The 27619-nt window shown below is 33.7% G+C and overlaps 3 protein-coding genes across 4 annotated transcripts; all 3 read right to left on the bottom strand.

Annotated features, from left to right (window-relative positions):
• Positions 1-495: 495 nt before the first annotated feature.
• Positions 496-5981, bottom strand: LOC127076684 (methyl jasmonate esterase 1). The gene is made up of 3 exons (XM_051018399.1): positions 5527-5981; positions 964-1107; positions 496-868 (listed from the first exon to the last, which is right to left on the bottom strand). Exons 1-3 carry the CDS (start codon positions 5884-5886, stop codon positions 581-583), a joined length of 792 nt encoding a protein of 263 aa, XP_050874356.1. The 5' UTR covers positions 5887-5981; the 3' UTR covers positions 496-580.
• A 5224-nt stretch (positions 5982-11205) lies between these two features.
• On the bottom strand, positions 11206-12003 carry LOC127138188 (uncharacterized). The gene is made up of 2 exons (XM_051064580.1): positions 11652-12003; positions 11206-11603 (listed from the first exon to the last, which is right to left on the bottom strand). Exons 1-2 carry the CDS (start codon positions 12001-12003, stop codon positions 11206-11208), a joined length of 750 nt encoding a protein of 249 aa, XP_050920537.1.
• A 6403-nt stretch (positions 12004-18406) lies between these two features.
• LOC127076682 (eukaryotic translation initiation factor 4G) lies at positions 18407-26937 on the bottom strand. Of its 2 annotated transcripts, XM_051018396.1 has the most exons (11): positions 26685-26937; positions 26295-26561; positions 25566-25702; positions 25236-25370; positions 24986-25053; positions 24836-24892; positions 23212-24594; positions 22944-23124; positions 20212-22648; positions 19015-19209; positions 18407-18930 (listed from the first exon to the last, which is right to left on the bottom strand). In XM_051018396.1, the coding sequence occupies exons 2-11, from the start codon at positions 26459-26461 to the stop codon at positions 18597-18599; spliced, it is 5094 nt and encodes a 1697-aa protein (XP_050874353.1). In that variant the 5' UTR covers positions 26462-26561; positions 26685-26937; the 3' UTR covers positions 18407-18596. The 2 variants fall into 2 exon arrangements, with proteins under 2 accessions (XP_050874353.1, XP_050874354.1); XM_051018397.1 differs by lacking the exons at positions 26295-26561; positions 26685-26937 and having other exon boundaries at positions 25236-25375.
• Positions 26938-27619: the final 682 nt, after the last annotated feature.

Raw genomic sequence — 27619 nt, 5'->3', positions numbered from 1 at the left:
AATAATGCGATCAAAGATGTATTTCTAAATAATATGAACAATTGTGATTTATTTTTTTTTACCGTGGTAGAGAAACCGTTCATGATATGGGAAAAGTATTGCTTAGGGATATACATACAATTTAATGAAAAACACATCATATATTGAAGTTTTTGAAAATGTTTAAAGTATAGATTTTATGACTATGGAAAGTTCATGTCAAAATTTCATTAGTGGTTGTGATTTGAAAGGCATGTGACATGCCAACAACATTGCAATTATATAATTCTCGTTAAAAGTCAAAATTTCCAACCTATAAAAAGTGGACAGACGAGTGGAAATCTAGTGGCAATTGTATATGTGTCACTAGTCTACTTAACGTTTACTTTGTTTATTAAACAACTCTTATTTGTTAACCATAGTAGTAATTGCCTAGTTTTCTTTTACTATTTTTTTAATAAACATCAATTTTAAACTACACATAACACAAAAACAATAAAAAATAAGTGTATACAATAATATTCAATCAAATCTTACATATTTTAAAGTAGAATTTCAAATCTGTTTACAATCATATTTAATTAGATTTTACATATAAAAATTAATATTTGTCTGCAATTTGTTGTAAGAGAGAGCTAAGTTCTTTTGGTTTGGAAAACATGACCATATGATCAGAATCATTTATCTCATTCACCTCAACAAAAGGACCACTTTTCTCAATTATCCATCTTTGTGAATCCTCTATTATCAAATTGTCTTCTTTACAAATAATGAAGATTTTAGGTACCTTTCCATTTTTGTCCATGCTAACTTTTGTCTCTTTTAGAAATAATTCTTCATCGTTGAAGAGAGGAAAGGGTCTTACCAACGATAATGCAAGCGTCAAATCCTACATGTTAGTTGAATTTTTTAACTATGTTTTGTAAAATATAATGGATGATAATATTTTTCAAACGACCAAAATTCAATTGAAATTGTATTTACCTCAGGTGGTGATAATTGATGCATTTTGGATTCCATAAATTTAGGTCCAAATAATAAAGCTGTTGGAGGGCTATTGTGGCCATCAAAGAAGAATCTTTTTGTGTCCATTGACCAATTCTCTTCTCCCTCTCTTCTTTTTCTAAACTTCATAGAGGAAATAAATACATTTTAAGTAGAATCCTACTTTAAAAAAAAAACTTAAAATAGGAAGAAAAATTTTAATGTTCTAAAAGCTAAGTTCATTACTAGAGCCAATACATAAAAGGTTAAAAAAAACGAAGCTAGCTTCTTAGGTTATATTCTCTTCGTTTTTTTTATAAGTCGTTTTAGAGAGAAAAAGTTATACGAACATATAAATCTTTTTACAATCTTTTTATAATATTAAAAAATTATTAATGTTATTTTTTTTATTATATCTTTGAGTATTTATTATCATCTCTTCTTTTAATTATTTAATTTATTTTTCTCATGCAACAATAATTATTTTTTTTAATACGTGTAAAAAGTCAAAAACAACTTATAAAAAACGAAGATAGTATTTCTTAAGTCTCTTTGAAATATAGTTTCACCTCTTTTAACACTAATTACAATTCAAAAATGGTCAATTATACATTGTTTGCATATTTTTCTTTAGATTATATTATAATCAAATATTTTCTTTTTCAGATCAATGAATAATCAACGTGTAAAATTTTAGAGATTTTGGGACTTACTTAAGGATGAGGGGTATGTTATGTTTGGTCACTTTTTTGATAATGAGGTTTTATCGAAGAGTTTGACGTTGTTCTTTATTCTTCATCTTGAATATGGATTCCCTTTTGGAGTTAGAAATTTTAGGCTTATTTCGTTCCTTGGTTGATGTATAAGTTAGTAGCTAAATTTTGATAGCTAGATTAGCTCAAGTTATAGGAAAGTCAATCTCCCATGAGCAAACAATTTTTCTTAGGGGTAGACAATTGGTTGATAGAGTTGTGCCTCTGAATAAAGTCATCAATCTATTTAGAAGTTTAAAATGGAAATGTCATATCTTCAAAGTGGATTTTGAGAAGGCGTGTGACTTGGTTAATTGATCATTCTTAGATTATATGTTGAAGAAATTATGGTTTGATAGGAGGTGAAGGGCATAAATTAGAACTTATATTTTTTTAAGGAGCCTTTTATGGTGGTTTATGGCTACCTAACCTAGGATATTAATATTCAACATGGACTCAAGCAAGGGGATCTGTTTACATTTTTTTCTTTTTATTCTTCTAGGGATGCGCTAAATGCAACTCTAAAGAAGGTGGTGTCAATTAGGGACTTCTTTGTTTCAAGAGGGGATATGATGGGTTAGTAGTGTCTCACCTTAAATACGTTAATGATACAGTTTCTTTGGGTGAGGCGTTAGTTGAGAATCATTAGACAATAAAGTTTATTCTTAGAAGCTTTGAGTTGGTGTCAAGTTTAAGTGTGAATTTTTTTCAAGAGTTGTATTTTTGGTATGAATGTCGGTGTTTTTTTTTTTAATTTCCTGAGAATTTTTTTGCATTGCTATAGGCATTATCTTCTTTTTAAGTAATTAGGCATATCAATGGGTTCGAATATAAGGAAGGTCGCTACTTAGGAACCTTAAGTTAAGTTTTTTCCTAATATACTAACTTTCGAAGTCATAGATTTGTCAGCCTTGGTGAAAGAGAAGTCTTTATCAACTTGGTTTTAAATATTATTATGATCTTCTTTCTCTAATAGGTATCATATGAGGGGTCAAGATAGCTTGGGTTATATGGACAAATATGTGTAAGGGAAAAAATTGGTTGGTCTAGGGGTTTGTGATTTGGAGTAATTTAATTTTTTCTTCTGAGTAAGTGTAGCTGGAAGCTTTTTATTGGAGGCCTTTCCTAATGGGGTGATATTATTTTATCTAGGTATGGTTTCGTAGTGGTTAGGACCCATCTAGGTGGTCGAGAAGGCGACCTTTGGAGGATTTCTCCATGGTAGAATGTTTCTCTTCTCAACTCCAAGGTCACTAAGTCGGATGATTAGTTTGCCACTAGCATTAGTAGGGTGGTGAGAAATGGTTTGGAAACTTGTTTTTCGCAAGATGTATGGAAAGATTTTTGCCCGTTTAGTGTGTCTTTTGAGAGGTTGTTTCTCATTTCTGAGTAAACAAAACTCAGGTGGTTAGGCATATAGGGTCATTGATTGAGAACAAATGGGTTTGGATTTTTAGGTGAAGGCACATCATGTTTGTCTGGTAGGGAGAACTTCTGGATTGTCTGGTAGATTCTCTTGCTAGTTTCGTCAAACCGGATCAATATGATGCATAGGTTTGAACCTCGATCAAAGATGTGGATTCTTAGCAGGGAAGGAGGCAAGTGTAGTGTTATGGGGGCATGTGCCCCCACTATATTTTTCAAAAAAATACTCTAATACCATTATATATATATATATATATATATATATATATATATATATATATATATATATATATATATATATATATATATATATATATATATATATATATATATATATATATATATATATATATATATATATATATATATCTTTTAATTTTTAATTTCTATAATCAAATCAAAATACGTCAGACTAAAATATAGTTGAATTATTTTTTTTTTATAATTTCAAAATGAAATTTCCCTAAACCTTTAAAAATAATTGATTTATAGAATTTCATATCATTATTATTTACTTATATATATATATATATATATATATATATATATATATATATATATATATATATATATATATATTGATAATAAAATTTAGAAAATTATTAAATATTTTTTTTAAAGATAAATTTTATTAAAAGATAATTATGAAATATATTTATGTTTTAAAAATAAATGAAAATAAATTTATATATTAATATTTTGCTACACAGATCAAAATTTCTGACTCCGTCCCTGATTCTTAGTGAGTTATATCAATGGGTCGGAGGACTTAGGCACCATTCAAAGTTGTTTCTTTCTCCAAGAAGATGAAGATGTTGTAGGATAGGATCTCGCAACACAAAATCTTCCCACAAGTAGAATTTTTGTTGTTACTAGCATGATAGTTGCGCTTTGTATTTGGCACAAGTTGGGTTGGTGGACCATTCTTTGCGTGTACTATTTGGTAAGGGTTTTAGGTGGATGTGTAGGCATGTTCCTATTCCTTAGTTGGTTTTAGATTTGTTCGATGGTTTTTAGGGGTTAGGTGGTGACTACTATTGTTTGTCTTTCTTAAAAGTGGGTTCATTCTCATTTTTTTTGAACATATTTGTCTCTTTTATGGATTGGGAGCAGAACTCAATCTTGTAGTAATGCATATATAAGTGTTCTCAGTGGCCAAATGACCTCTTTGTTTTAGCAAGTGGTCTCTCTAGCATTACTATACTTGTGCTTGTGCTTAATTTTGATAGTAGAAATTTTATCTAATACTCTATATTTTATAAAAAAAATATCAATTTTGCTCTTCTATATTTTTAACTAATTTACCATTTTAAAAATAATAATAATTTAACTTTTATTTTATGTTCCGAAAGACTTTGTAAAATAATTCCGGTAGTTAATTTTTTAATATTTTTTAATTTTTATTGTGTATATCGAAAGACTTTATAAAAGAATTTTGGTAGTTAGTTTTAACGTTAACTTTTATTTTATATTTCGAAAGACTTTTCAAAAGAGTTTTGATAGTTAATTTTTTAACATTTTTTTACTTTTATTTTGTGTACCGAGAGATTTTAGAAAAGAGTTTTTATAGTCAATTTTTTAATATTTTTAACTTTTATTTTGTGTATCGCAAGACTTTGTAAAAGAAATCTTATAGTCAATTTTTTAACATTTTTTAATTTTTAATAAATTATTTATATGAGGCTATTTTAGTCAAAAAAAAATATAATATAGTGATATGGAAATAAATGTAGAGTATGGGATAAAATTTTCTTTGACAGAGAATCATGTTTGTGGTTCTCTATTTTTTTGGACTAACAACTTTTGTATTAGTTTGGGCCTTACCTTTTTTTTTTGTCTAGTATTTGGTGTTTTGGATTCTTTGCTTTTATGTAGTTTTTGTTGATGTTCTATTGACTCAAGAATTGATGTTCTATTGACTCAACAATATTTCCGATTACAATGATTCTTTTATGTTGTTTGTTCAACTCTTATATTTTTTTTTAGACTTAATATCATTTTTATCCCATAACTTAATTTTGAAATTTATTTTGGTATATTAACTTTTAAAAAATTTATATTAATCTATCAATTATTTAAAATGTATCATGTTAGTTATTTTCATCTAATTAACGAGAAAAAATTCAAAAATTAATTATTAAATTCGATACAAATAAACGAAAATAACTAATATAATACATTTTAAGTTTTAACCTTATATAAGACTACTACATATCTAGAAGAGTATTACACAAAACTAGAAGGAGAAACTAAAACACCAACATGACATGTACTTATCAAACAATCCCCCGAATCAATCAGAACAAAGAAGATGGATTGAATCTCAACAAACAATATATAATAAAAGAGAAGAATAAGAAAATATGATATAAGAGAAATAAATTACCTCTTGAATAATATCGGGGTGAGTGAGATTTTGACTTAGAACAAAAGCAGTAACAAAAACTGCAACAGAGATTTTGTGAGGAAACCTCTCCATAGCCAGAGATATGGAGATTCCACCAAAACTGTGACCAACGAGAATCACTTTTTCATTTGAAGGAAGAGACTCCATGAATGTCATCAAAGGTTCATAATATGTTGAAATTGAATGAATATCTTGAACCTGTATTGGATTGATACCAGAAGCAGCTAATTCAACCGTTGTAACATTATGACCATCTGATTTAAGCATAGTTGCAACCTTATACCAACACCATGCACCATAACTTACTCCATGAATCAACACAAAGTGACTCTTCTCCATATCTAAATTTTGGAGTTTTTTCTCTTCCTTGTGTGGTGATGATTAAACTATATCATAAATTTATGTATAATATTTGAGATCGGAAAAATTATGCACTGTATAATATAATACTAGTAGTACTTTTCATTATTCTATGATATAAAAAGAAACCCATTTGACTTCTCTTTTCATGAAACCGCGTGGCTAAATTACAACTGTGCAATATTCTTATGAAAAGTCATACTTTAATTAAAAGATATAGAAAACAATCTATTGAACGGCACAAATATCTTCCAACACAATATAAAATATAGGTAGGGTTGGACACTCGGTCGGTTTGGATTAGGCTTGGGTCTAATATGTCGAACCGACCGAAATCATGAATGGATGATTTCGATTGAATTTTTAATTGGTTTAATCGGATTTAGTTTAATCGGTTAATCGATTATATAGACTCGTATGTTAGGTTAAATGATCTTTTATTTTGTCATAAAAAATTTAGCTACATTATAATTTTTTAAATAAAACACTATTAAATAAAATCTTTGAATCTTTAAATATAACAAATGGTCCAATTTAACACTTTTCTATCTGACAAATAAAATTAAGCCTACAAAGAATCATTTACATGAACTTAATAAGTCATTCACATCAAATTTTAAAATAGTTCAACTTTCATCAAATTGTAAATAGACCATTCAAGCATTCATGGTAAGTTATCCAATAGTATATGTTGTAGCAAACAAATAAGAACACGATCTCTTAGATATTTCGGTAAGATTAAATGGATTCAGGTCTGAATCGTGAATGAAGTCACTTTCTTTAAAAGTATTTCAAGCACATTTTTGTTGTCTTAGAGTTGGAAAGAAAGAATACACAGGATAATTCAGCCTCTTAATCGAGTCTGCACAAGACTGGTGAAGAACTCGAATGCAAGGAAGTGTGTATGGAATATTGAAGAGGGTGTATAATTTTTGAGTGAATGATTTTCGAATTCATAATCATCTATTTATAAGTCATGCATGTGTTGTTTCATAAGTTTGCAACTCTTGATGAAACAACACATTTTCAGCATATATTTGCAATGGTTCACCTATAATAATACAATGCACCACTTCATGAAGTGTATATTTTGAATTCGAAATTCAAACTGTAAGCAAAGACCAAAACCCTGGAGCAATGATTAAAATTAATTCGCTGCATGTCGGTCGAAGCTGGAGCAATGATTAAAATTAATTTGCTGCATGTCGGTCGAAGGTCAGTCGTCGGTGCGCCGCCTCATTAACGTCGTGAATAACCAGATTGCTCTGATACGTCGTGCCTAAGTGCGCAAGTGTCGCCTACAAGCTGCCACTAGCGCCTCTACGTCCACGCCCACGCCCTCGGACCCGGTTCTGGAGTCGGAGCCGGTGTCGCTTGTTTGGATGTGACAAGTGGCATAGTGTTTGGGACCATAACATATGTCCATGTGGCGCCTTATACTTTTTGCCTCCTTTGGTGAGTTTAATGTTTCAAGTTCTTTATAAATGCTTTTAAAGTTAGCTCCACTTTCTATGTGAGACTATTTGCAATGCATTTATTGTCATTAACTTAATTGCCCATTTTTGTCATATTGGAACACGCCCATGGCAATTATTGTTCATTATTTCCAACAATCTCTCACTTGTTCTAATAATGACAAAATTAATTCCAGAAAATGAGATATAAAGAGTCTTAATACAGTTAGGTATATTTCGATTTAAAACTTAATCTTACTGAGGATGACGCGGAGTTTAATCGGAATATTAGGTAGCAATGCTTTTAAACCATTAATCGATATGATTAGACCGGTGTTACCTTACACATACTCTTTAAAGGTTCTTCCTCTACATATCGCCCTTATTACTTATATATGGTCATATGTTATCCGGTTTCATAAATTTTTCATGAGAGAAACTCCAACTCTCACTTTGAGACGACACCATCTTGAAATTCACATATGTGAAGTTCATGTTGTATCCTTTTCCATGAGATATTTTTCCTCGGTTATGAACTTCATTAAGAGGTTTTGAAAGCCGCAACTCTCCATTTAAAATAGTCAACATTATTACTCAATGTATGACTTACATCAATATGAACGACTTGCTATTACCCATTGAATCTTGAATTTAATATTTTGTTAACATAAGATTGGGTTGTCCTCGTTGTTGGAACTCTGATTCAAGAAGTTTCAACCTCATGCCTCTCGAGGTTGTTTTTACTAAGTCTCTGGCTAGTGGATTAATAAATGGATCGGTCAAACTATAGCTTGTTCGTATATAGGTGAGTGAAATGATTCCATCCTTAACAAATTTTCACACGAACGAATGTCTAAGTCCTATATGCTTAGACTTTTCATTATACACTTCGTCGAATGCTCTTGCTAAAGTGGCTTGGATATCACAGTGTATCATCACCTTTGAAACATTGTCTTTAGCCAATGGAACTTCCAACATAAGATCCTTCAACCATTCTTCTTCTTGACCAGCGGAAGCGAGAGCCACGAACTCTGATTCCATGGTCGAAAGAGTAATGCATGTTTGTTTCTTGCTCTTCCAAGAAATTTCTCCTCCAGCTAGTGTAAATATTCACCTAGTTGTCAATTTACGATCTCCAACATTAGATATCCAACTTGTATCGATATATCCTTATAGTATGGCAGGGAACCTACCATAATGAAGGCCAAGATCTTTGGTTTTCAATAGATAGCCAAAAATCCTCGTGATTGCCTTCCAACGTTCTTTACTTGGATTACTAGTAAATCTACTAATTTTACTAACTGCAAATGATATATCGGGTCTGATACATTGCATTAAGTACATAAGACACCTTATTGCACTTGCGTATTCTAATTGAGTCACTGCTCTTCCATTGTTCTTTTGAAGTTTGACGACATGATCAAATGGAGTGGTTACTTCCTTCAATTTTAGGCGTTTGAATTTAAAAAGCATTTTATCAATATAGTGTGTTTGACTAAGTTCATAACCCCCACTATTTTGCTTAAGTTTGATCCCTAAAATTGTGTCAACAAGTTCAAGATCTTTCATCTTGAAAGTGGAAGTTAGAAACGTCTTTGTCTCTAAAATTCCATTCAAATCTTTGCTAATTATTAGCATGTCATCAACATAGAGACAAAGAAATATTAAAGTATTTATGCACTCCTTTGTGTATAAACACTTGTCACAAGAATTAGAAATAAATCCATTTGAGAGTATCACAGAATCAAATTTTTGATGTCATTATCTTGGTGCTTGTTTTAAGCCATATAAGGATTTAACAAGCTTACACACCTCTAGTTCATTTTCAGGAAGCACGTAGCCTTATGGTTGTTCCATGTAAATTTCCTCATCGATATCTCCATTTATGAATGTTGTTTTAACATCCATATGAACTATAAGGTCATTCAAATAGGCTAAGGAAAACAACAATCTAATTATGGTTGTCCTTGCTACTGGTGAATATGTGTCAAAGTAATATATACCTTTCTTTTGTCTAAATCCTTTTGCCACTAATCTGGCCTTATAAGTGTATAAGGTACCATCACTATACTATTTCCTTTTAAACATACACTTGTATCCAATGGGCCTTGATCCCTTTGGTAACTCAACAAGTTCCCAAGTGTGGTTTGACACAATTGAATCCATTTCATATTGGATAGTATCCTTCCAAAAAGAGGAGTCCCTTGAAGTTATTGCTTCCTTGTAAGTTTTAGGATCATCCTCTAATTGAAGAATGATCGGAATACTTTGAACGAAATTCTTACAATTTCCTCAACTAGATAAAAGGAAATAAATTGAGGATCAATTTCGTATGGTCTTAGATTCTTTGTTTTCCATACTCTCTTGCTTATCCTAGGCTTGGGTTGTGATTCAATGATTCTAGAAGTGCCTTTAGTTTGTATTTCTATAATCCGAGAAGAATCTTTTTCACAAGATTCTTTATTTGCGGCCGATTCTGATTCTTTATCCTTGGTGATAATATTTTCAAAGAATTCTACATCCTTGAATTCTACAATTACATTAGACTCTAAATTTAAGAGTCTATATGCTTTATTGTTTTGTGCATATCTTACAAAGGTACATCTTATCCCTCGAGGACCCAACTTGGTTCTTTTAGGATCCATGTTTTTGTAGTAAGCCACACACCCTCACACTTTAAAGTATCCGATATTTGGTGTTTTGCATTTCCATGCCTCATGTGGAGAAATACTGGTTTTCTTTAAAGGAATTCTATTAACTATGTGGCAAGCGGATAGTAAGGCCTCACCCCACAAATTGAGAGATAATTCAGAATGCATCAACATGGTATTCATCATCTCTTGATATGTTCGATTCTTTCTTTCGACCATGCCATTTTGTTGCGGTGTGCGAGGCGTCGAACATTCATGTATCATGTCGTGTTCTTCACAAAATGCATTAAATTCAGTAGAAAAGTATTCACCGCCCCTATCACTCCTAAGGACTTTTATACTTCTACTTAATTGATTTTCCACTTCTGCTTTATAAATCTTAAAGGCATTGAAAGCATCATTTTTATGCTTTAAAAGATATACATGTGTGTATCTCGAAGAATCGTCGATGAATGTAATAAAATATATATTTTCCCAACGGGTTAACATGTCATTAAATTCGCACAAATTTGAATGTACAAGATCAAGTAGATTTGTATTTCTTTAAACACTTTTGAAAGGTTTCTTAATCATCTTTGATTTAACACATAATTCACATTTTGTGAAATCAATCCAGGTTTAATTAGTCTCTTCATAGAACTAATACCAAAATATGCTAATTTATTGTGCCATAAAGAAACAGATTCAATCATGTAAGCGGAATTAGAAATTTCATTAATAATATTGTTGGTAGTACATAGTTTGAGCATTCCCTCAACGGAATATCCTTTTCCAACAAATACACCATTACGGATCAATATAAGTTTGCCCGATTCATAAACAAATTTAATACCCAGTTTTTTCAATAAATACCCACTAACAATATTCCTATTAATGTCGGGGACATGAAGCACATTGACAAGAGTGACTTTCTTTCCGGAAGTGAAGTTGAGTTCGACCGATCTGGTTCCAAAAAATTTAGATCGTACTTCATTTCCCATATGTACTTCTTGTCCATCATTTGTCTTAGAATAGGTTTTGAATGCATCCTTGTCATAAGAGACATGCACCGTAGCACATGTGTCATACCACCAACCTTGAACTTTGCCTTTGATTGCCATAATTCCGCTCATTGTAACAATTATATCATCATTTATATGAACTGCATTGATCTCGTTTTTTGACTTGTTATGCCTGCAATCTCGAGCATATTATCAAGGTTTTCCACAAACAAAACATCCTCTTTTTGGACCCTTCTGACTGCCGGAATTCTTAAACTTATTATGTTCCTTTTTTGGTCCAAGATGACTCTTCATGCCATCATGTTTCTTATTTCCTTTGGTGGTCACAGCATTAGCTTTAGAAAGACCCGCAGATTTTGATTTCTCCTTCTCTTTCGATTCCTCCTCAATTCGAAGATATTTCTGGATTTTCTCCAAAGAGAAGTCCCCAGAACTGTGCAATAATTTCTTTCTGTAGCCTTTCCACGAAGGTGGTAATTTTGCAATGATTGCACCGACTTGAAAAGTCTCAAGGGTGTCTATTTTCACCGCTTTTATTTTATTCATGAGGACTTGTAACTCATGCACTTGGGAAAGAATGGGATTGGAGTCTATAAATTTAAAATCAAAATATTTAGAAATTAAAAACTTCTTCGTACCTTCCTCTTCGGCCTTGAATTTGAACTCGAGTACTTTCCATATTTTTGTTGCAGACGGATTGGTATAGAGGTCGTAGAGAGGATCAGACAGTGTATTTAGAATATGTCCATGACATAGTAGTTCATCCTCCTTACGTCTCTTGCGCTCCTTCTTGACTTCTTCAGAGTCATTTTTGGTTGGTTCAGGAATCGGTGTTACGTTAGGATCTAAGACATAGTGAACCTTGAGGGCAGTCAGTAGGAACGCCATCTTATCTTGCCATCTGGTGTAGTTGGTTCCCTCAAAGCGATCCAACTTGATAAGATTCTGGTTCATAACTTTGATACTTGAAACTGCAGCGTCGGAAGCCATTGTGTAAATACTTTTAAAACTGTTAGATATTTCGGTAAGATTAAACAGATCAAAGTCTGAATCGTGAATGAAGTCACTTTCCTAAAAATATTTCAAGAACTCTCTTTGTTGTCTTAGAGTTGGAAAGCAAGAATACTCGGGATAATTCGGCCTCTTAATTGAGTCTGCACAAGACTGGTGAAGAACTCGAATGCAAGGAAGTGTGTCTGGAATATTGAAGAGGATGTACAATTTTTTAGTGAATGATTTTCGAATTGAGGATGTACAATTTTTAAGTGAATGTTTTTCGAATTCATAATCGAGTATTTATAGGTCATGCATGTGTTGTTTCATAGGTTTGTAACTCTTGATGAAAGAAGACCTTTTCATCATTTTCATAGGTTTGTAACTCTTGATGAATGAAGACCTTATCAGCATATGTTTGCATTGGTTCACCTATAATAATACAATGCACCACTTCATGAAGAGTTGTATATTTTAGCAACGACTCTGCCTCATTAACGTCACAAATAGCTTAATTGCTCTGATGCGTCGTGCTCAAGTGTCACCTACAAGTCGCTAGCGTCTCTACACCCATGCCCTCGAACCCAGAGTCGACACCGGTGTCAACCAGTGAGGGGTTGTTCGGATGTGACAAGGTGTCAGATGGACATATGGTCGTTTGGTCGTTATTAGAAGGCTTCAACCAATTTTGAGAACAAATAAGTGTCTCAGTCATTTTTGGACTCAAAGAGCTTCTATACATGTTTAAAATCCTCCCCTGTGATAAAAGCACTCTCTGAAGCTACACAGAAAATAGGCGTTACCAACACATCTCGAATCATTGTTGCTAATATAGGATAATATGTGCAATTCTCCTTCTACTAGTTAAGAATGTTAAAAAAAATTACCTCCCCACAACAAGTGTCATCTAAGTATTTCTCTAGATCATTTTGATTTTCCATTGTGTCTTTCTCCTTCAAGTGTTTTTTAAAAAGCATCAGCTCTGGTAAAAAGTGATGGATTTTTAGGTTAGGAAGATGTTTCTCCAAGGGAAGTGCTCCCCAATGGTGCATTTATGAGACCAACCCCGATATCCTTATAATGATCATATTAAATCTAATTGTACAGTTTAAAGAGACTGGTTCTTACATGCTCAACTCTTTTCTTAGCAAATTCAGTACCAACCTCATACATGTCATTAAAAGACTACTCAATATAGTCAAACTTAAACCTAAGGTCAAATATCACTCCATTGTAAAGAAAATGATTCAATTTTTCCACATTCCCCCAATATTTATCATATTTATACTTCATATTTAAAATCATTTGAGGCACAAAAATATTCATGTTCAAAGACGCTTTTTGAAGCTCACACAAAATAGAAGACAAGTTATGAAAGGATGAATGCAATGACACTTCTTGTGAAGATGAAAACAGTTTGGTTGTTTCATAGAATTTTTTAAGAAAATCAAAAAAGCCCTAAATGTTCCCTATCAACAAAACAAGGTGGACCACAAAAGCCAAAAAAAACCATGTATCCATGATCATTTTCCTCTAACTTTTACAATGTTGCTTGAAACTTTTCAACACCATCCAACATCAAGTAAGTGAAATTCCTCCTTGTAACAACATCAAGACAAAGTTTTTTTTATATGTTATACCTGCAATTTCTATACATTCCTTAAACTTTAAATATCTTTGTGGTGAAGACCTTACAAACCTAATAGCATCGCGAACACTTTGAATAACCAATTCATGATTTCTTTGCCCATCTCTCACTACCAAGTTTAAAATATTGGCAACACACCTCATATGAAAAAAAACACATTCACCCATTAAAGCATTATTGTTCTTAATTTTTGTTCCAAATAAGACACAATTGCATCATTACATGTTGCATTGTCAATGGTCATTGTTGACACTTTCCTAAGCCCAAATTCCTTCAAAAACTCCTTGACTTTCTTACCAATGGTCTCACCTTTGTGATTTGGAACTAAAGTGAAGCTAATAGTTTGTTTTATAATTCCATATGTTGTAAATGAAGTGTATAGTAGTTGCCATATAACTAAGGTTTTGAATTGAAGTTCAACTGTCTATGATTAATGCAACCCTAACACAATCAAAATTAATAAGGGTTTTAATTCGTAACTTTTCAGCTAGATACAGGTGAAAACAATATCTAGCAATAATCCTCCCTAAAGGGATAGTCATTTGTGATTGGAATTGTTTATATAGTTGCTTAAAACCATCACCCTCACTCTAAAGGATTCTTCATCAAGGATAATAAGTCTAGTAATGACCTTCCTACATGCTTAATCATTGAACCTTTAGCTTGTTGGAACTAAAAATGTTAGTCAGTTCAAACAGGAGAAATTTTCTTAGTACCACTAGCATTAAATTTCCTACTCTTTCTACCAGTGGGAATGGAAGGGAGAGCAGCATCAACTGCTACTGTTGTATTTGTGGAGAAGGGGAAATAAGTTGCTCCATCACTGAAAAAATATTGGTAAATTAAAAAAAAAAAAATACACACATTTAAACATACACACTTATCACATGAGAAACTAACCATTCTATTCAAACAACCATTTGAAAAAATTAAAACACATATGGACATATATAAACACACATAGATTATAGCTTATTGCTCCAATACATAACTTTCTAAAGCTTTCACATCGATAGTGGTGCAATCTTTCTATGAAAAGAGACTTATACTCAGTGCTGTCTTAAAATGCTATAAAATCCATCATTTATAAATATCCATACAATCTTTTGCAAGTGGATTTTGAAAAGAGAGTTATAGTTTATAAATTAAATAGATTGTTTATCTCAAACAGCCATATCTACGCACAGTATTTTATATATATATATATATATATATATATATATATATATATATATATATATATATATATATATATATATATATATATATATATATATATATATATATATATATATGAAAAAAAAAAGAATATGCACTAAAAATGTAAAATATTTTTACATTGTCAATTAATGAGACTCGTGTATCCCGTCACACTTTTATTTTTAAAATACTATTAAGATTTGATAATATAAATATTTTGATTGAATATCAATGTAATACTTCTTTACACAGACAGTGCACTACCTTTAACCTATATATATATATATATATATATATATATATATATATATATATATATATATATATATATATATATATATATATATATATATATATATATATATATATTCTTCTAAAGAATAACATGATTTTAAAAAAATCATTAAGAGAAGGTCATACACACAGTTTGGTGCAAGTGTAAGTGATTAAAGTTCCACATTATCTATGAATTGGTGGAATATTGGATTTATAAGAGAGAATACACATTTACCTAACAACTTAAGATTTTGGAATGAGATGTGATGTCTCCCTCTCTTATGGTCCTGGAGCATTAGTCTCATTGGGGCTTCTGACTCTCTAGGACTCACCAACAACTGGTATTAGAGCTTTTGATTCGATCCGGATATAAGTGTTATTAGTATGATTTATGGTTGCAATTTTGTCTAATCTTCCACATCATAAAAGAAAGGTAGTGTTGTGAAATAGTTGTTGAACTACAGTCATAAATTCTACCGTGTAGTTTAGGCTAGAGAAAATAGATGGAAAAAAAATTTGACTTGTGAAAAGTTCAAGTGAAAGATGTGTTGATAGAATCAAGATTGCACAAGGTGCAAGATTACGTCGGTGCTTGAAGAGCTTCCTGCCAACAAGGAAGTTGCATAATGTTTCAACCTGATTTTTTGATGGGAAATTAAGATACAATAACAGACCAATACGCAGCGGATATAAAATTTCTCAGATTTGTTGGAATCTTGAGGATCAACAACAAATATAAGACGACAAATCGAACAAATAAAAACACAAAAGAACACTGATATTTTTAACGTGGAAAATCCCTCAATATGACAGTAAAAACTTAAAATCACGAGTCATTCAAACCAAAGAAATAACTCCACTATAATCAATTAAGGGTGCAAGAGAGTCTTAAATTGATTCATAAACTAGTGCTAACAACCGCAAACCACAAAGCAACTAGCTTACAAATAAGAATCAAAAAGCAGAAAAATTTCTCAAATATGCAGCTTAAGTGCGAAGAAGATAACTATCACCTCAGACGTTGTTTTAAAATTCTGAATGGTCTAAAATTATATACATGTGTTACGAACTTGTCCTCTAACGGTTAACGAATCGAAAATCATCGATTTAGTGAGACTGGTTGTAGAAAAATGAGAATGAGTTTCTCTCCTCTTTTCTCTCTTTTGAATCCTTATTTTCTCTCTATCTCTTTCAATCCTAAATTGATTCTCTCCGCTTAAATAAGTGAGACAAATGAACTAATCATATTTAGGCATTTCTCCACATAGGAAAGGAGTCAAACCCCTATAAACCTCCCCCTCGCAACTATGTGGAGGAAATCGTCGAACCGACGATATCACAACAAGCTTCAAATTTTCCTCTTGGTAATGCTTTAGTCATCATATTAGAACTATTATCATCTGTATGAACTTTAACTAACTCCAACAACTTAGCATCTAAAACATCATGTATTAATGGTATCTCACGTCAATGTGTTTGGACCTATTATAAAAAGTCGGATTCTTACCAAGATGAATAGAATCGTCAAGATTTCTCATGCTTCTTTTGATGATTCTACGCTGACCTTTTCGAAATTATCTGGATCAACGCATTGATGAAATATAAGGAGAGTTTTATAATTTTTCTTCTTCAATTCTTTGTGTGCAGTCTTTCTTCATCTGTCGCATTTTCTGGAAGCGGCGTCACTCCCTCCTTCACAAGATCTCAGAGATCTTGACAATAGTGTCACTCCCTCTTTCACAAGATCTCAAAGATCTTGACAACAGAAAACAAATTTCATCTGCTTACACCAATTCTTGTAATTTTGACCCTTCATGATTAGGAGACACGTCAGAAAATGTTCATTCGGATGATTCATTGTCATCGTGTTTTGCTCCCTAGGAATCGCCTAGTCGGTGCTCTAGATACCAAATATTGGAAATTCACTAAAATTTATGGAGAATTTCATTGCACAATTGATAATGAAAGAAGAAAGAAAAGATGAATTGGGAAAGAAAGAGAATTTGGGTTTTTGAGAAAAGGGAAAGATGAATGGAAGTTTTTATTCAAATATGTAACTACACTCTCTCTTGTGTGTTACAATCAATAATAGGAGTTACTTTCTATTTATAGGTCGTATTTGCTTGTTCACTAAGCAAAACTCTAACTAACCTAATTCAACTAAAATTACTAAATCAGCCTAAGTCAAACTCTTATCAAATAACATACTTCGACATAAATATTTTGACATTTTCTTATCTCTGTCAAATAACCTGCTTCGACACAAGAAATTACAAATCAAGAGTTTTATTTCTATCTATTCTCTCGTCTTGATTTATAGGATGATTATTTTTCCTCATATTATAATTACTTTAGATGCCAACCTTCAAAGTTAATGACCTTAGCATCATTGGTAACACCCTTATTCTTACCGAGCACTCCCATGTGCTCATGCTACTGAATTTGTCTTGTAGGATCAATTGCATCAGTGTTGAGATTTTCCTTTTTGATTATTTTATAATAATCAATATGGTGTGCAATGATTTTGCAATGACTACAAAATAACCAATTTTTTATTACATAAATTTCTAATTATATTTAACACATCAATGATAAAATAATGTGGGATTCAAATCCTACTTATAATAATATTTAATTAAGATTTATGAACTCCAAATGGCCAATACTTTTTTCATTTTAGAATAAAAAAGTTAGAAGTACACACAAATAGAAAAAAATTAATATTTGTTTGCAATCAGTTGTAAGAGAGAGCCAAGTTCTTTAGGTTTAGAGAATATGACCATATGATCAGAATCATTGATGACATTCACTTCAGCATATGGACCACTTCTCTCAATCATCTCCCTATGCTGATAATGGAATCATTGATGACTCCATGAAGGTTAACAAAGATATTGAAGAAATATCTTGGACTTGTTTTGTGTTGATACCACAAGAAGCCATGTCCAAAGCTGTAACATCATGACCAGCAGATTTTAGAAGGGTTGAAACTTTATACCAACACCATGCACCATAGCTAGCTCCATGAATCAACACAAACTGATTCTTCACCATATTTTTGACCAAAAAGTTCAAATCTTGTGATTTTATCTTCCTCTTTTTTTACTAGTTTCGGAGAAAATGGACAAAATACAAGTAAACGTATAAATACTTGTTGTATAAAAGTTATCAAGAAAGGCATAATGTCTGTCCCAACCCGTTTTCATTGAAAAGCATGGCAAGATATTCATAAAATAGAAAAATAAATAAAAGGCTATACCAAATGGATATAGTAGCTTCAGCCTAAAAATTCAGATGATTAATTGAGCCTTTTACAATTGCAATGAAGATGTAGGAGAAATAAGATTAAAACAAGAAATCCCATATAATATTATAACATTCCACCCCACTCATATCTCAATGACAAAATCATTTTCATCTCCCCCCTTTATGTATGTAAAAAACATACATTGAGCATCACTATTATCTAAATAAATTTCTCCAACTTCCTTGATGTACTAGAATCATTAGGTGGTCGGAAAGACTCCAACTTCAAATTTGAGCTTGTCTGGATCTCGTTTAGAACGACGTCCCCTTTCTCATGTTTTATAGCCTCCAATGTGCTTCCAAGAACATCAGCTGCAAGTCCAAATTTTAAGAGACTGCCTGGCTCCACTCCACCATCGTGTATTAACTGCCCAATCTCATTCAAACCGACTAAACTCTCTGTTATAAGTTCTGCAAAAATATTGCCAAGAAACTCTGGCGCCTTGGGGGCATCATTAACATCATCCTCCAAATTACTGAGAACCATCTCGAACCTGGCCAAAACATAGCATGGAAAAAATATCATGACAAGTGTAATATTCTCTCTACTACTCAATATATGGTGAAATAAAGCTTACCCTTCAATAAACTGAGTTTGAGTCAAAAGGCCATCCTGAGATTTTCCAAGTTTGACAAGCAGTTTGGCCAAAAGATCTCTTTCAGTGTTCTTTCTCTCAAACGAGTCTATCACCCAGATAGAAACCATGGAAGGATGAAAGTTTGGAGAGTTCAAATCTTTGATACATTGAGCAACCTCATTTACATCTCTAGCACTGAAAATTGCATAAATTTCAGTCAAATCTTTTGATACACAAGAAAAATGGGAAATAAGTTCCCCATGCAACACTACATAAAAAACAAAAGAACCTTAAAATTTAACAAAGAAACAGGCCCTTCTGTAAGAATCAGCATACTATGAAACTTAACTCAGTTCTCATCAATAACCAGTGTCATGAAGCACAGACACGTAAGTCTATTTCTTGAGGTATCAGAGTGTCAAACAGTTTTCCAATACCATCAGCATTAGACTTGTGTTAGACATTCTTAGACACTCTTCATCAGGAGTTCTACTACAACTATTTCCATTGGCATGGACATGCACTAGACAGGTTTGGGCACTTATTTTGTGACAAATCACAAGCATCTAAAGTACACAACACAACTGAATTCAATCTAGCAAAGCAAACAATTTCAAGTATATCTCCTTTCTCTTTTCAAAATGTGGGTAGGCCACTTTGCGGCATCCAACCAACCATTACTGTGATATTAACAATCAAGGGAAATTTAGTCCTCCGAGGAACAGGGAAGACAAAAAAAAGACTAGGGGGAAACTGCATTTAACTCCATAAAATTTGCTTACCATTTTCTAAAAAAATCATTTGGGAATTAATCATATTATTGAAAGCTATGAAATAATTAACTTAATCTAATCATGACCTATTTTTAAACTATAGAGTTACAAAAAGAAATACTAAGGTAGTAAATTCGTTTTCCCCCTAAACCAAACAACTAATTAACACTTGTATTCCAAAAACACAAGCAAATAAACGAAAAGATTGATAAAGGTATGAAACATTATAATTTGCCCCAGCACATTTACTGATGAGACGGTACAAAGCTATATCCAAATAGTGATAGAAACCTAATCCAAAATGAAATAAAATGAACAGCTAAACTGTAATAAACATTTGTAGGTCTCAAATTTCATGAGATAAACTGTGATAAACAAAAGCTGTAACCAAAAAGATAGAAACACCACAAAGACAAAACAGTACCTGTAGTACTCTCTGATTGCTGACAAGGACATGTCCCGTAGTCGTTCCTCTGACCAAACCTTCTCTGAGGAAGCATTTTGGGAGACAACTGGCCCCTGCAACTGAGGGTGAGGTGAAGTTGCAACAGGTCTGCCAAGATTCCGATCATCATTCCTCAAGTCTCTGTTACCATAGTTTATATTATGGTCTGGAGCATTTGAATGATCATATCCAGCTAGACTTGAAGATCTGTCTGAAATATATCTTGATGCAGGATCCTCCCTTGAGCCATGCGGCATGCGCTCAGATGAATTGTTATAACCATTAATACCGCTCTGCATTCTGTGAGAGTCTCCAGGGCCAGAATGCACATCTGGTGTTGAGATATTTGAATTTGTTGTTGATCCTCTGATGGACATTCCCCTAGCAAGACCACCTTGGGGTCCCAATGTTATAGAATCATTACCCAACGGTCTTTGAGGTAAATTAACTGACAAAGTCCGAGGCTCGTAAGATTGCCTTTCTTCAAAACGAGCATCTTGTAAAACACCATATCCACGGGCTGGAGAAGACATCCCACGCGGTCCACCCATCTGAGAAGGCGGAGACAACATAGATGATCCTCTAGGACCAAAATCCATAGGGTTCCTTCTTGCAGATTGATTGTTACCCATACCACGACCCATCCTACCAGCTTGAGCTTGAGCCTGCCTCTCTTGCACAGCATCTCTGTGCACTTCTTCAATCTTCTTTGGACCATCAACTTTCCTCCTTTGTTGCCACCTATTCCTTCTCAAATCAATTACATCCTTCAACATAAACCTCACCCTAGAAGATAAATTCATGTTGTTTGATAAGATTTTCAACCTTTCAAAATATACATCCATATGTTCCTTGGCTTTGGGATGGTCAATCATCTCCCCAATAGTACTCATCAGCTTGCACAAAGCTTCAACATCTTCCTCATCAGGATCCTGACACTGACCAAGTAACTTTTTGATACACTCGTGCATTATCCTTTCTGTCAACATTTTCTTCTTATATAGTTCTCCAATCAATCTGATATTTCCTAACATGCGTCTTCTTGCCTTTGTTCTTCTTTGCTCCCTTTCTTCATTTGACAGCTTGACCTCTCCCTCGTCAACCTTATTTGCCTCTTCTTGTTCTCTTTCACCCCTCTCAAATTCCTCCTGGCATTTATTTAATAATAACCTTTTAAAAGTTATCTTTTCATTGTCCTCACTCAAATCGGGTAATTCAGAAGCCAGATGTGAGCAGAAGTTGGCATACATTTCACAGAAGGTAGGTTCCATCAGAGCCTTCTCGAAGATTTGTGAGATGACACCAGTGAGAGTGACTGCATTGTCAATATTAACTGCTTTTACTTGTTCAAAAAGTCTATCGAAATTCTGAGGAGTTAGTTTGTTCAAGATAGCCTTCAGTTGCCTCTGCTTTGCCTCTTCCGCATCCGAGACTTTACCTACTTCATACTTCTTCTCGGCCCTGTGCATCATCTGTAAGGGAGACTGGGGAGAAGGAATTAAGCCCCTCTGCTGGAAGCTAGGAGAACGCTGCCACCTCTCCCCATCAGGGCTACTTCTTTGCATTCCACCCTGATTTCCCACAGTTTGCATTGGCCCACCAAGGATTCCCCCGGTATATTGGAGGGGTGCCGGTCCACGAGGATTTCTTAAAACACCATAACTACCTCCTCCTTGGCCATGTCGAGGTCCACCATTACTACCAGTGACATCCATACCACGCCCAGAATGAAAAGAATTAGAACCTTTATTCCATCTGTCTTCCTCAGCCACAACATTACCACGGCGTTCCATCCTTGACCTGTCTCCAGTTCTTCCAGGACTAGGATGTGAATCACGAGAGTTACTAATATTAGCACTAACCAAAACATCAGCTATGTCTGCCGTAATTTCAAAACCTTCAGGAAGACTAATGCATTGCTCTGCGAATTTCAAAAGAAAATCACGTGAATACTTTTTTGCTGTACTTCCACTTCCATCAATAACCTGTTGAGATTTATCATCAACTTCAATTTTTGTAGACATGTCAGCTGCATCCTCCCAGTCATCAGGTTCAACTTTAGAGTGACCACATTTCTCCCTTACGGTAGCATCTAACTGAGCAGAATCTGCAGATAACTGCTTTAACCCTTCAGATGTAGATTCACTTTCTATGCTCTCTGAAATTGAAACAGTTTCTTTCTTTTCCTCAGGTCCTTTGTATGCATTATAAAGATCAGAAGTTGACCCGGCAGCATCTGCTTTCTGGAGAATCACTTTTAGTTTCTTCTTCCCTTTAGATGTAGTTTTCACCTTATTTGGTTCTAAATTTGGTGTATCCTTGGTACCTGAAACTGACATTGAGTCGCTGCATGCATTCTCTGCACTATCATTGATTTCCTTTGCTGTTGTTTCTGGTAAATCAGCAGACTGAAGATCTGCTTCAAAATTTCAACAAAAATATCCATTAGAAACTATACTATCATTTCTACCTAAAGAGACATGACTAGAACTCAATGCAGTAGATGTAAGATGCACCCAAATTATTGCCTATCCTGTCACCTTCTGACTTAACTAGCATATGCTTCCTGTCCTTTCTGTATTGTTTTAAAGGTTAAGACCTCGGTGCTTAAATTTGCAGCATATTTTCAGTTTGTTTAAATTTTATAGTCACACTTAATATATTTTTGGAATTTATCAAGAGGAAGTTCATCATTTTATAATGATTCTAACCTTCGGAAGATTCATCTATCAGATCATGCTTATGATTACTCAAACTATCAGCCACTTGAGCAATAACTGAAGGAGAATGGTCTGTTTCACTTCCTACAGGTGTGGAAACCCCAGATTCAGATATATCACTGTCAACAGCTCGAGACGGCATAATAGCCACAGTAGGAGATTGCAAAGAAACCTGCGGGAAAAGTTGAAAAGTACATGCACTATATATTCAATTATACCGACACCCAAATAATGAGTTAAAAATAATTCAAATGTATACCTGATCTTTAGATGATTGGCCTTTTTTCCCAGGTTTCTTCTGGTTATCCTTCAAAGAGTTGGACCGACTAATGGGTTCCCTCGTGCTGGCTTCATTATTTGTCACAACAGAAACAGAATCCTCGGTCACAGCTGACGTAGGTAGCACTGTAACCTTATCAGCAGTGACAACAAGAGATTCAGCAGATTGTTTTGGCAAAATTTCCTCAGAAGATTTAGACTGTTGCGTAGAGATTTCTGAGAAAGCTTCATTCCCTTTTTGGGGTAAAGGGGAACTGGCATCACAAGATGCTGAACTACGAGCCTCGGTATTTTGGACACTGCAAACACTAGAATTAGTCAACGACGAGTCCTTAACAGCAGACACGCCATTTGGTTTAATAGTCACGGAAGCAACCCCTGTTGAAGCTGATGCCGTCACATTAGGCACCTGACGAGAACGTTCTGCAATGGGGGGTTCAGCGATGCTAGGAATAGGAGGGCTTATTTGATTAACTGGCAGAGAACTAAGAGACGGTGAATTAACGAAAGCCACATTTTGTGGACCATTGTGCACAGGATAATTAAATATTGGTGGCTGAGCGTTGGGAGTTATCTGGCTACTTGTTAATGGAAGAGAACTAGAAGGTTGGTAATAGGGAGGACTGGAACTATAAGGATGATAATTTGTAGGCTGAGAAACGGCAACGGATTTAACAGGTTGGGATTGGGAAGGTACATTAGGATGTGACCTTGCACCAGATGACCCACCATCTGAATATCCACCTGCCCTTTTATCAAGCCTGAGCTCTTCGTGCGTTTCAGGATGAGTTATTTTGACTGTAGTAGTTTTCCGAGTATATTTTCCAGCCTGATGCTGGGGATATTGAGGGCTGATGCCAATGCCCATGTTGCTCATTTGATGGGGCATCTGATGGCCCATTTGATGAGCGAAATTTAAGTTATGGCCTGAATGCATGATCCCGTGAGGGTGCATTGGATGAGGCTGCAGACCAGGAACAAAAACCGGCGGTTGCACTTGTGCAACGTTCCCCATTGGTATAGGCATTGGTATAGGAAGATGGAGGGGTGTCGAGGACATCCCCTGAGATTGAATCTGTGGATTAGGACCACCAAACTGTAAAGATGCATGTGACTGCTGAAATGATGTAGACATTGAAATCCCAGGTGCAGGAACAACAGAAGGCTTCAGCATCTGGCTTGCCGGGATCAAAGCTGGAACTTGAGGGTCCTTCTTAGCCTTAGTCCCCAGATTAGTCTCCCTGGCATTAGATTTCTCAGTTACACCTGAATCATTCCTAGGTGGTTGTTGCTGTTGCTGCTGCTGCTTTGGAACAGGAGGTATTGGCACTGAAGGCACAGATCTAACAGAGTCATGATGAGCCTGAAAGTTTTAGAGAATATAATCAGGCAAAAACTTGCTATGAAAAGTGAAAACACATTAAGCGAGCTAACTTCGTGTAGAGAAAACTTGCTATGACCTTCTCTTTTAGATTCATTTCCAAAAACAATATCCATTCATATCATTCCTTTGGAAGCATTGGGAAGTGGCACTAACTCCATCCAAAACTATACAGAAGTATGGATATCAGGGAGAAAGTGACAAAAAGAATAAAAGTGTATACCTGATCACGCTTCTGCTCATCTAAATTAGGAGGAGCTGAGCTTGTACGAGCGGGAATCTGCATGTTACAATAACAGCATCATTCATTCACCCTACAATTCAATTGAACACATATAAACCAAACATTTAACAATAATATAGCAGAACTTACAGCCACTCCATTCATAAAGCCAGGAACAATCGATCCAAACTGAAAAGGGAATGCCTTTGATGCATCTCCTGAGAAAGACAAATATTTAGATTACTCAACTATCACAGCCAAAGCAAACATAAAACAACTAATGACAAACAAATCAAATTGTCAGCACGCATTCATGTGACCCAATCTACAATTAGCACAAAAAAATAAGAGTTAATCCACATCTAATGTACCACAAGATAAACCTACAAGACTAACATACCCTTAGCAGGGCCTGTAGGAGCGGTTTTATCAGAGCTCACGGGAGGTGGTTGAGAAGTTGGATTTGGAACAACTCTAGGGCTCCTCTGTGCAACAGTTGATTCAGATGCCTTTGCAACCGGCCCATCAGATGCTCCTATCCTACCACGTAAACTAATGAATTACATATACAAACACAACCATAATTTACCAAACACAAACAAAAACATTATTTGCATATTCTACCGCCGGAGTAACCTTTTACCGAACACCATAACCAGACACCAAAAACCAATGAAAAGAAGAATGAGACATTTTTTAAAATTTAATAAAAACTCATGGTAAAGCTTACCATGCAAATGTGGTTGTACATGAGTACCATTATGTAGGGTTCGAGCAGCAGAAGCACTGTTTGACTCTGTTGAATTCACTTGGGAAGGGTTCACCCTATATTGCCCACCTTGTGCATTATTAGACTTCTTGTTAAAACTGACACACACAACACAAATAATCAATAAAATAGGAACAGAGCGAAGATAACTGTTAAACAAAATAAAAAATCATCAAATTACATGGAACAAAACAAGGATTTTTATTACTTTGCTAAAATAGCAAAATAGTAAGTTTTCACAAATTCATATTGTTACAGCAATTTTTCTTAGGGAAATGCTAACATGTGTCCTAGGCTTTGATAGTTTCTAGTGAGCTAAATATAGAAAAGTATTGAAAATTGCTTATTCACTTTATTGAAAAGTAAACAAAAAATTGTTTTTTCAAGCCAAATTTTATATTTTGTTGATTCCTTAACATGTAACCTGTTAGCATGACCCTATGTGTCCTATGTTGAAGCATTTTATCTTAAAATGGAGTGAGAACTTCATCCATTGATTCCATAAATAAAAGAAAGACCGTAAAAGTGATTTTTTTACCCTAAAAATCAGACAAATTCTACAAAGCAACCCAGTTTCCCAATCCACACCAACCAACACTATTCCATAAATAAAAACTAGCCAAATAATGGAAAATTAATTAAAAACAAGCTAACACACAAATAATGGTAAATTAGTAAACCCTAACTCACCTCCTATTAGAGGAGAGTGGATTAGCAGAGTTGTTGGACGGCGCGGGCCCGCCGCTGCCCCTTCCATATGCGGCTGAAGGACCTCTCTGCTGATTGAAGCTAGACGATCGCCCGGACTTTCGATACGCGGCGTCGTTCTTTTCCGTTTTTGATTGATTGAAGGACATATATACCAATCTTGTAATCCCTCAAAACAGTATTTTTCAGAAACAATTAAAACAACTCAAAAGAAGAAAAATTATAAAAATTCTTCTTCTTCAAACCTTCCTGCAAATCCAAAGACACAGATCCACGAAAGCGTTAAAAAAGATAAAATCAAAGACAAAAATAACAAGAATAACATGATTAATTGAAAAAGATGAATTAGAGAAGAGAGAGTGAAGTAAGTACCTGAAGAGTGAAATTAGGGTTTTGACGAATGGTGATGGGAAGTAGTGTGATGTAAAGGAATAGAGAGGAGAAGAAGAAGAAGGGGGAGGGAGAAGAAGAGAAGAAGAGAAGAATGGGAGCGAGAGTGAAAGAGAGACCAGAATAGGGAGAATGTGGAGGAGAGAGAAAATTGAGGAGAGAGAAAATTGAAGAGAGTGAGATGAGAGAAGAGAGAGGTTAATGTGAAAGGTTAAGGTTAAGGTTGGTCAAAACAGAAAAGAAGGAGTAGGTTTTTGTGGAGAACTTGCGGTTTTTGTGACACCTATTCACTTCACACTCAACACATACTCCAATTTTTTTTATCTTTTACCATATTCAATTTTTTAATATTATTATTTTATTTTCTATTTATTAAAAAATATATTTTAAAGATTTAAATAAAAATTAATGACTGAAAATCACGTTTACTAACTGATATGAATTAATTGGAAAAAATAATTACTTCTTCCGATCTCAAATATATAAAAAATTACAATAATCTTAAATATAAATAAAAGTCATTTATAATTATTAAATTAATATTCTAAATATATCTGTTTGGATAAATTCAAATTTTTTACATAAGTTAAATTTATAAGTAATTTTTTTGCCTTTTATATTCAGTTCACCAAAGTATTCATGTTTGGATAAGTCGTCAAGTTATACTGTCTTTGTGCTAATATTTTGCTTACCAAATTTATCATGTCTTTTTTATTTGAAGATTTTAGTTTTAGTAAAAAAAAATCTTAGATTTTTCTTATCTTAATACTTAAAAATGGATTTTCACCATTGAAATTCAATCAAAAATAGTTAATATTTATTTATCATGAGTCATAAGGGCACTTTTTATTTTTACAAAAAATTGTAAAAGAATTTAAATTTTTTCATACGAAGAATTCCCTATTTTAAACCTCAAA

The sequence above is a fragment of the Lathyrus oleraceus genome, chromosome 4, assembly GCF_024323335.1.
Source record: "Lathyrus oleraceus cultivar Zhongwan6 chromosome 4, CAAS_Psat_ZW6_1.0, whole genome shotgun sequence".
Lineage (NCBI taxonomy): Eukaryota > Viridiplantae > Streptophyta > Magnoliopsida > Fabales > Fabaceae > Lathyrus > Lathyrus oleraceus.
The sequence above is the reverse complement of the archived record's forward strand: the minus strand, read 5'-3'. Positions and strand labels throughout refer to the sequence as shown.